Below are 10056 nucleotides of genomic sequence, written 5' to 3'. Positions count from 1 at the left end.
CCTGACCAGTGTGCTGGTGTTGAGCCCCAGGCAGAGATGAGGCCAACCCAGGGCCCTGGCGGGGCATGCCGCTCTCCCTCCCCCTACTCCCACCTCCACCCTCCCCCAGTGCTCTGCAACAGGTGTCTGCCGTGAGCTTGCTTTATTGGTGAGGTTGTCGGGGCGGGTGGCTGAGCAGTCCGTGCGCACGGGGCCCTGCAGCGCCCTGACCATCCAAAGCAGCCTGGCTCCTCGGTGTTGCCCTGTGCGCTTCCCCTCCCGGCCCGGTGACCTCGAGGCAGAGGGCTTCCCTGTGCTCAGAAGTCCCCAAAGTTCACTGTGTAGGTTTCGGCTGTAGTGAAAGCGAAATCTGGGCCCATGACCACCACCACCTCCTCCTCCCCGTGGTCCTCCTCGTGGTCCTCCTCGTGGTCCTCCTCGTGGTCCTCCTCGTGGTCCTCCTCCGGCCCCAGCTCCGTCCCAAACTCGGTCACCACCTCCGTGTAGGTCTCTGTCTCCAACTCCTCCCAGCCCACTGTGGTGGCCTCGGGCTCAAAGGGCCAGGGCCCCAGGCTGGCGCTGGGGGTGGGGGAGGGGATGAGCGAGGGCGCTGGGGGCAGCGTGACGGAGGTGGGGGGCGCAGCCGTCCCGGGGGTGCCGGGGGCGGGGGTCGCAGTGGCGTTGAGGCGCCGGAGCCGCAACTGCTCGCGCATGCGCAGCCGGTACTGCAGGCGGCGCCGCTGCATCCGCCGCTGCTGGGGAGTCATGGGGCGCGAGGGGTCGATGCGCGGGATGGGCCGGTTCCCATTCATGGCCATGATCTCACGGATGCGCTTCCAGTTGGAGCGCGCCAGGATGAAGTTACACTGGGTGGCCCCGATGTCGTAGTCCACGTTGCAGGTCTTGGCACTGGGGGTGTAGCCCTCGGCGTGGGCCGTGACGCGGTACTCACCGGGATTCAGGATGCGCCAGTAGTCGCCGCCGCTCGCTGCAGAGGGAGGCCGGAGCTGCTGCCCAGGATGTGCGCTCCCAGCCCCCAGCCCTCCCTCCGCCTCCCGCGGACCCTGGGGTGGGGGGTGGCGCCGCGGACGGTCTGGCTGAGACCTTGCACAGATCTGCCCCCGCTTCAGGCAGGAGGGGTGGCCCCGTGCGCACAAGGTACCTGTCTTCACGCCGTGGTTAATGCCGCTCACAGAGATGGTGGCGTTAGCGATAGGGATGCCCTGCTCATCCGTCACAACCCCCTTGATGCCCCGGTGAACCTGCAGAGGGACACAAGGCCAGGTGTCCCCTTGCAGGCCCCACGCAGCTCCTGTGAGCTCCCAGGGACCCCAGCCCAGGCCAGTGCCCACCCCACCTGCTCCATGAAGGTGAGCAAAGCCTCCTTGTTGTTCTCCCACTCTCGGGGCAGCTCGCTCTCATGGGGGAACTTGTCGCAGCCCAGGTAGATGGAAAGCTCCAGGCAGTTGGTGTGCAGGTAACTGAAGTCGTTGATGGCTACTCAGGGGCAGATAGAGCCACAGTCACTCATGGGCCCCGCCAGATCCCCCAGCCCGGCCCCTCCCCGGCTGACTTACTCCCAGACCGGGGGTTCCACTTGGCCCCGTTGACGATGCCCATGCCACTGGTGTAATCCTGTGCTTGGCACCCTCCCCGATACGGCTCCGTCATGGTGAGGTGGGCAGACGCGAAGGAGATGGCCAGCCAGCGGAAGATGGCGTGGTCCGGGGTCTCCTGGGCCTCGGATACCTCATCCTCGTCTTCTCCCCGGGCAGCTGCCATGGCCGCAGCCAGCAGCTGCTCCTGGGTGGGGGTCCGGGCCATGTCGTAGGGGTAGGACACAAGACGCTCACCACCATTCAGGTTGGCCCCCAGCACAAAGGGGTTCTTCTCCATCCAGGCAATGATGGCTCGGACCTCTGTGGATACCTGGGGATGGCCAGTGCGTGAGGCTGGAGACACAGCTGCCATCATCCCCCTTGCAGAATGCACCCCCATACTCAAGCCCCCTTTTGTGCCCCCATGCCTCGGTCGGCCCAGTCCCAGCCTCAGTCCCCCACCAGCCCACCCCCTAGTCCAGAGCTCAGGACTCCAGGGTCTGGGCTGCTCCCCTAGGCCTGCTAGCCAGACTGCGGCCTCACCGTGGCATCTGGGGAGAGGTAGCGTTCAGGAATGGGCAGGTTGTTGTTGGGGACCCGGTAGGGGACCCATTTCCTCTCCTCTGCTCCCCAGAGCACAGAGTTGAGATCTGGGAAGTCCTCATAGATGTCAAAACCTTCCTCAGTCCACAGCCCCATCGCCCAGTTCCCAAACTCAGAGCCCTGGAGGAACGAGCAAGGTTGGTGTCAGCCTGCCCCCCACCCCCCGCCCTGTCACCCTCACCCGCCAGCCCAGCGTCTGCTCCCCCACCCACCATCTGCGCTGCCACCTCGTAGCCGTCGGGGTTCAGCGAGGGCACCAGGTGGATGCGCGTGTCCTGCACCAAACTGCGCACGCGGGGGTTCCCATCGCGGTACTCGCGGCACAGGTACTGCATGAGAAGCAGCAGCAGCTCTCTGCCCAGCACCTCATTGCCGTGGATCCCAGCCGTGTATCGGAACTCAGGTTCCCCTGCAAGGGCAGGAGCCTCAGCAACCTCCCAGGCCCCAGAGGAAGCACCCACCCAGGGAGCTGGGGGCAGCTGAGTCTTGCTGGGCCCAAAAAGGCAGACTGGGACCCCCAGAGAGGCTCTGAGATAGGCACAGGGACCAGCTGCAATGCCAGGGAGGGCAGGCCTCCAGGGGGTTTTGGGGCACACACCAAGCTCGTGATCCCCGGGGTTGTCCGAGATCTCCATGGCATAGATCTTGAGCCCGCGTGAGCTCTTTCCCAAGCTGTACGTGCGGGTAATGGTGGGGCACTCCTCGTTCACCACCTTCATCAGCTGGGCGCAGGAGAGGGCACCGAGTCAAACACCCCACACCCACAGAGGCAGCCCTGCACGCAGGCAGCGCCACGCCTCTTCCACCATCCTGGTCTGTTCCGTGGGGAAGGTCTCTGTGGTGGGAGTGGCCCCTGCGGGCCACACTAGCTCCTCTCGGGTACCAGCGTCAGAGGGAGAGGACCTGCGGTTTTCCCCTGCCTGAGGCGAGGGCCAGCCGACCCCTCCCCCCAGGCAGGCTGCATCTGGGAGCCCTGACCCCAGTCGCCGGACAGCCTCTTCCCACCCCTGCGCCTACCCAGGGACAGGCCCTCACCTGGCGCATGTCCTTGTAGCTGTGGTGCCGGAAGTCCAGGTTGTCGGTGGCCACCACCTCGTTCTGTGCGTAGTAGCTGTGGACAGCTGCAGCAGGCGGCCGGGGCCCTGAGCGGGCCACCAGCCAGCCCCTCCACCCCAGCCAGCCCCCCACCCAGCTGCCCGCCGGCCCCCTGCACTCACGAGTCACTGGACACCCCAGAACCTCCAGGCGCATGCACAGGCTGCCGTTCCAGGTGAGAGGGTAGACGCGGATGAAGCGGGCCACCACCGGCTCTGGGAGCTCGCTCAGCACGGGCGTGTCCTTGTCCACGTTCCCATGGAAGGTCTGGGGAGAGGCTGGGCTCAGAGCAGTCCCCCCACCCCTGCCAAGAGCCGCTCCCAGTCCCGATGCCAGGGCAGAGCCACGAGCTCATGTGCCCACCATTTCCTCGTAGCCGTTGGTGTACATAGTCCATGTTTGGCTGTCGTTGCTGAAGCCCACGAAGAAGGAGGTCACGAAGTCATCACTGGGGAGCAGATGGCGGTCAGGGCAAGGCTGCTCTCCCTACCCCAGGTCCCAGGGCCTCAGGAGCTGGCAGGGGCATGTGGAGCTTGACCTGGGTGGCAAGAGTGGCTCCCACGCCCGCTATGTGCCACAGGTGGGTGATCTGCTCATCCACGAGGATTGGGTGTGGCACATCCTGCATGGGATGCAGTCCTGTGCCCAGGGCCATCCATCCCTCGAAAAGTGCCTGGGAGTCTGGCTGACGTACTGGATGCTGGAGTCACGTCCCTGGGTGATGACGCCTGTGAACTTGGTGATCCTTCTGGTATCGACCTCAATCCACTGTCTCTGAGCGTCATCCTCAGCGCACCAAGCCCCGTCGTAGTAGTCGTCCTCGGTGGCCCCAGCCTGTTGGGGAGTGGGTTGAGCAGGGGGAAGAGCCCCCAGGCCAGCCGAAAGACGGACGACCCCGACACCCACCTGTATGTTGAGCCGGCCTCGCTGGGCACCCAGGCCATGGCGCAGCATGGACGAGGCCCGGATCTGGTTGTCCTCAATGCGGTGGGACTCCATCCCAATGGGGGGACACTCTAGGGACATGGCACCCAAGGCTGGTGGCCCAATGGCTCTGCCACTCCCTCCCAAAATCCAGAACGAGGAGCCCAGAGCCCGCGCCCGAGCATCAGGGGACGCTCATCAGGGCAGCCATACCCTAGCCTGTGCTTCCCCTCCCCGGGACTCAGCTTCCTCCTCCCGAGAACTGGCAGGTGCTGCTGGCTCCAAAGGGCCCTGGGGCTCACGTGAAATTACAGGGAACGGCAGGCGTGGAGCTCAGCCCCTCCCAGCCACACATACCCCCCCCGCCCCGCTTCAGGGGCTCCTGCACACTGCCTTGTGCTGTGAGTTCTATCCCCAGAGAGTGATTCCAGGGCACAGATGCTCCAGGACCTGTCCCTCCTGGGTCCCAAGACTTTGAGAGCAGGAAAGGGTTCTGGAGGCCTGGAGCATCATTGGGAATTTCAGGTTTGGGACCCACGCATGGCTTTGGGTTGTCTGTCCAGCACCCTTACCCTGCTGCCACTGCATGGACCCCAGCCCCCACAACCCCCACACTCCCCAGCCTCCCCACATACACCAGCCTCCCACATACACCAACCTCCCCCACATACACCACCCCCAACCCCCCACACTCCCCAGCCCCCCACATATACCAGTTCCCCACACAGTCCCCAGCCCCCACTCCACAGATCCTACATACACCAGGTCACACACACCAGCCCCCCACATACCATGCCCCCCACATACCCCAGCGCCCACATATACCAGCCTCCACAACACTTCACAGCCCCCTCAATCCCCAGCCCCCACATATACCTGCACCCACCTTACTGCAGACTCCCCACACTCACACACCCATCCCCACATAACCCAGCCTCCCCACCCGCAACCCACACACCTGCTCTCCAGTCCCCTGCAGCCCCCAGGACCCTCACTCACTGACTTTCTCGGTCGGAGCCCACTCCTCCTCCAGCTCCTCACCCTTCCGGGGCCCTGGAGGCAACAAAGGGAGATGTGGTGCAGAGGGTCCTGGGTCTCAGTGCGCACTCGCTCTCTCACAGACGCCCGGCAGTGAGTCCAGCCCCAGACGCACACCTTTGTGGTCCTTGCCTTTCTCCACACTCCACTTGTCATCCTTCTCGTCCTCCTTGGGGCTGCCCTCCTTTTTGGGTTTCTCTGAGTAGTGGAAGGTAGAAGCCATCTTAGCCCTGGGCTTCAGAGGGCGAGGGGTCCGGGGTCGGGCCTGCAGGGCTGGGAGGCTCGGGGGTCAGGCCGCGGGGGGAGCTGGGAGGCTCGGGGGTCAGGCCGCGGGGGGAGCTGGGGGGCTCGGGGGTCAGGCCGCGGGGGGAGTCACGCGGCTGCACTCACTCAGCTCCTCCTTCTCCTCGTCTGTCTCCAGCTCAGCGTGGGGCTTCCCGGGTCTGGGAGGACCGAAGTAGTAGTCCACTGTGGGGAGGCAGAGCCCTGCTGTGGCCCAGGTGCTGCCCCTAGGGGCCCCTCTGTAGACCAGAGCTCCTGGGTCCACAGGAGCCTGGCCAGCAGGACCAAGCAAGAGGGAGAGCAGGAGGAGGTGGGATCAGGGTGGGCCTTGAGGAATCCAGGTAGGCAGGGATGCGTAGGGAGGGTCTCCTGGAGGAGAGGCTGTCTAGGCACAGGTGGGATGAGCCCAAGTCGGGGAAGTCACCAGCCTGGCTCAGGAGGGCATGGCCTGGGGAAAGGTGAGCCATGGAGTCCTGGGCAGGGAGTGGGGCGCACACAGGACACACCTTAAGTGACACCGGACGCCTGTAGCCAGGAAGGGCTGGTCTTGAATGGGGGCTGAGTTGGGGCCAAGGGTCAGTGGGAGGGATTGGTGGGGACCTGGGGGCAGGAACCTTTTCAGGCCCCTGTGGACACAGGCACAAGAGGGAGAGGATGGTGACTGCCCAGAAGGAACTGGAGTCCCGCGCGGTGATGGGAGCCAGGGGCTTCGAGTGGCAGGACCCGTGGCAAAGCAACTCCCACCAGAAAGCACAGGAAGCAGGGGCGTGGTGGGCCGGGCCGGGCACTCACTGTCGTCATAGTGAGGGATCACATAGCCATCCCCGTAGTCAGGGGGCAGGGGTGGCAGCAGCGGCTTCGGAGGTGGCTCTGTGGAGGTGGGAAGCAGGGGTGGGCCCAGAGCCCCCATGCCGGGCAAACTCCCGCCCCCCAGGGTCCCCATCCTACCGATCCTCTCCTCCGGGGCCTCCAGTCCGGGCCCGGGCGGCTTGGCTTTCTCTTCCGGGCGTTCCGGCCAGGGCCGCTCGGGCCTCCTCCTGGTGGGGGGTGGCCGGGGCCGCTTCTGGCGTCTGATGTACTCAACTGAGGGGGAGGGTGGGCTCTGAGCCGGTCCAAGGGCCCCCCTCAAAGGCAGGGGGGCTGGGAGGACAGAGTTTCTGGGAGGGCTGACCCTCGGTGGACCCGGGGCCAGGGGTGCGGATCCAGACAGGGGCAGGGGGGCCACTCACAGTCCTCGTAGTCCTCCCTCTCTATCTGGTCGTTGTAGTCCAGGGTGGGCGGCTCGGTCTCCTCCTCCGGCTCTGGAGGAAGTGCTCATAGCTGGCTTGTGGAAGACACTCACTGATGCCCCTCCCCAGGCCCACCCTAGAAACCCAGCCAGCCTAGGCAGCGGGTCCCCCAAGGCTGGGAGGACATTGCCCACTCACCAGACTGGCGCTCCAAGTCAGTTTTTTCTCCTGGATCCAGCCAAGGACCTGGGAGGGCCCCACCTGCAAACACAAAGCCCCCAAGCCAGTGGACAGGAAGCCCACCCTGACCACGGCTCGTACAGGGAGCGCCCACGAGACCTAGGCCATGCCGACAGCTCCTGGAAGCCTGAGCTCACTCCCAGGAGGCCTAGACTATTCTGGCCTTCAGCACCCAGTTGGCGTCTCCTAGGGCCGGAGAGCTGGAGGGTTTTCTGGGGAGCCCAGGCCCCAGCAGGAGGGCAACCCAAAGGCTGAGGGCCCCACAACACACAGGAGAAGGGATCCAAGTGGGGCCCAGAGGACAGATCCAGGATACTGGAATCAAACCCCATCCACAAGGTCACCAACACCCCTACCCAAAGGAGGCAGCCGCCCCAAAGGAGGTCCAACCAAAGAGCTACATTCATGACAACAACAAGTCTATGGGGCCCACCCTGAGTGGCCCTCAGATCTATCTGCAGGAAGCAGGGGCCTAGGGATGCCCTCCCCCTCCCAGTTGCCTAGCAGTCAGAACCCCACAACCCCAGGAGAGCCTGCACACACCTCCCTCCTGGGGCAGCTCCTCAGGGCCGGGGCTGGGGGGTAGGGGCCGTGGCCACCACAGGGTTTCTGAGGGGGTGGGGGTGGGGGGCCTCTTCCCAGTTGAGGGCCTCTTGGTGGCTTTGGGTGGCTTCTCCTTGGGCTTCTTGGTGGCCTTGGGTGGCTTCTCCTTGGGTTTCTTGGTGGCCTTAGGTGGCTTCTCCTTGGGTTTCTTGGTGGCCTTAGGTGGCTTCTCCTTGGGTTTCTTGGGTGGCCTGAGGGACCCTTCCAGGGGCTGCTTGGTGGCCTTGGGGCCTTTGTCTTTCTTCCCTTTCTTCCCTTTGTCTTTGGTCTTGTCCAGAGGTGCTGTCACAAATGCAGACTTATGTCAAATCAATGGAGACTTCACTCTGTACCTCACGGGGCCCCCAAGGTGCCCACAACCAGGGCACAGCAGCTCTTGCTAGTCCCGTGTTTCTTGGATTGGGAAAAAGAGAGGTTAAGTAGCTCGCCCTTGTGGCGGAGCTGGGATAGGAAACCAGGCTTCCCGTCCACAGTCTGCAGCTCGGTCTGCAGCTCTCAGCCACCAACACTGCAGCTTGGCCAGGGGAAGCAGGCCCTCACCTTCCCACCTGCTTAAACTCAACAGAGGCCCGTTACCATGCTCTCCTTCCCCATGTGTCCACTCAGCTGACCGGGGGCGTTATACTGTGTGGGGCACAGAAGGGACAGAGAGGCGACTGAGCGATCCAGGCCTGGGGGAGTGCCCTGTCTAAAGGGGAAGGAGGTCTCACCCCTGCCAACTATCACAGAGTCAAAGACCAGGTCCTGGGGCCTCCCTGAAGCTCCCCGCAGAGCAAGAAAAAGGTCACTCGTGCCCGTTTTAAGAAGTAAGGGGTCTGCTGTGGGCTGGCTGCTCTGACCAAGAGGGGGTCCAGGGGGCAGGAGGACAGGCAGGCACTGACGCTGCCCCCTCAGAGTCTGGGGGAGGAAGCAGGAGCGGGGCACGGGGCACTCTGTGGGAGTCCTCCTGGCCCCTGAGAAAGTGCGGTGCGGGTGCCCGAGATCTAAACACAGAAAAATTTACAGAATGCACAGAGCCGGGAGAAACAGAGCTGCCACCGCGGCATCCAGGAGGCCAGGACAGCAAGCCTGGAATGGGGAGTAGAGGTGGGGAGGGGAGGCCATGTTGGGTCCTAGGATCCGCCTCCAAGGGGTGGGGAAGGAGCCAGGAAAGATCTAGAAGAGGACACAGGGGAGGGGCTGCTGACCTCAAGAATGATGGATGGTGCCTGGAGTCTCCTGGGAGAGAGAGATCAACAGGACCCTTGCCCCCCTCCACAAAGTCACCACAAACACATGAGATTTATTGACAACTGATTATGTAAGAAGCCCTGAGCCGCATGCCCTGTGATGCTCAGGGCGGTGAATGCACTGTCCAGAGAGGGCAAGGCGCTGCCCACGGCTCCCTGCAGCCCCCTCACCTGCCTCTGCACTCTTGGAACAGGAGGCTAGGCAGGAGGCTGCTTGGAGCCCTCCCAAGGGAGGTCTGAGGCTGGGACTCTGGGGGGTGGTGTGGGCACAGCCAGGGTGTGCCACACACAGGCCCCAAGACCACATGAGGGCAACTCACAGGACAGACCTGGGGAGGGGGCAGCCAAATCCCCAGGTGGCTCAATGCTCGTCCTTGGGGGGGCGGGGGTGCTGGGGGTGAGACCAGGAGGGTGCAACCGTGAGGCAGCAGACCTGCTAGATATGTCTCCATGCCCAGAGGGCTGCAAGCCAGCCCTGACCTCTGCCTGGCGCAGTCTCCTGCCAGACATCTGGGCTCTCTTGGGCCTCACGGAGAAGACTGGACAGCAGCCAAACCCCTGCCAGGGCCTGCCCTTGTCACCTGCCACGAGGGGAGCCCAGAGGTCCCCCATCGGGCGCAGTGGACCAACCGCTCCCCCACACCCCCTCCCCCGCACGCCCCTGGAGATCTTACCTTCTTTGGCTACCCCCAGGCGCGCCCCCGGCTTGTCTCCCGTCTGGGCTTTGCGGGCGCGCAGGGTGGGCTCGGGGGGCGGCGGCACCTCCAGGTCGTCCTCCCGGGTCTCCGGCTCCAGCTCCGACAGGAAACCCTCGAGGAACTCCTCGATCTCGTCGTCGGTCAGCACCGTCTGCGGGCACCCCCCGGGGCACAGCGCCAGCAGCGCCAGGAGGCAGCCGAGCAGGGGCGCCCCGCGCACGGCCGCCATGGCCGGGGCTCTCGTGGGGGGGACGCCGGGGGTCCCGGGGTGGGGGGGCAGAGGAGTCCCGCGTGGGCCGGGGCTCCGGGGTTGGCAGAGGGCTCCGGGAGGGAGCGGGCGGGAAGATCCGGGGTGGGGCGAGAGGGCTCCGGGCCGGGCAGGGGCTCGGGGAGAGTGGGGGCTCAGGGGTGGCCGGGGACCTCTGTGGCGGCTGGGAGCTCCGGCCCCGCGTGGCGCGCTCCCGCGCGGACCGCCTCTCCAAAGCTCCAGTGGCGGCCGGGGCGGGGGCGCTGAGGCTTCCGGAGCCGGCTTCCCCCA

General features: G+C 65.0%; 1 protein-coding gene across 1 annotated transcript; it reads right to left on the bottom strand.

Moving 5' to 3' along the window:
- Positions 1 to 125: 125 nt before the first annotated feature.
- On the bottom strand, positions 126 to 10053 carry AEBP1 (AE binding protein 1). The gene is made up of 21 exons (XM_032304148.1): positions 9495 to 10053; positions 7532 to 7873; positions 6947 to 7009; positions 6749 to 6820; positions 6468 to 6602; positions 6312 to 6389; positions 5628 to 5705; positions 5355 to 5435; positions 5199 to 5252; positions 4182 to 4291; positions 3970 to 4109; positions 3639 to 3723; positions 3398 to 3542; positions 3216 to 3301; positions 2779 to 2902; positions 2393 to 2589; positions 2121 to 2300; positions 1557 to 1908; positions 1337 to 1476; positions 1142 to 1241; positions 126 to 967 (listed from the first exon to the last, which is right to left on the bottom strand). The coding sequence occupies exons 1-21, from the start codon at positions 9745 to 9747 to the stop codon at positions 297 to 299; spliced, it is 3486 nt and encodes a 1161-aa protein (XP_032160039.1). The 5' UTR covers positions 9748 to 10053; the 3' UTR covers positions 126 to 296.
- Between the last annotated feature and the right edge of the window lie 3 nt (positions 10054 to 10056).

The sequence above is a fragment of the Mustela erminea genome, chromosome 11, assembly GCF_009829155.1.
Source record: "Mustela erminea isolate mMusErm1 chromosome 11, mMusErm1.Pri, whole genome shotgun sequence".
In the NCBI taxonomy this organism is placed as follows: domain Eukaryota; kingdom Metazoa; phylum Chordata; class Mammalia; order Carnivora; family Mustelidae; genus Mustela; species Mustela erminea.
Note: the sequence above shows the minus strand (reverse complement) of the source record. Positions and strands in the feature narration are given on the sequence as shown.

Coding starts and splice junctions, on each gene's coding strand:
- AEBP1 (XM_032304148.1), bottom strand. CDS start 9,747: ATGGCGGCCGTGCGCGGGGCGCCCCTGCTCGGCTGCCTCCTGGCGCTG. Junction 4,110..4,181: donor GAGGCCGGCTCAACATACAG/GTGGGTGTCGGG, acceptor ACTCCCCAACAG/GCTGGGGCCACCGAGGACGA. Junction 968..1,141: donor TAACCACGGCGTGAAGACAG/GTACCTTGTGCG, acceptor CTCCCTCTGCAG/CGAGCGGCGGCGACTACTGG.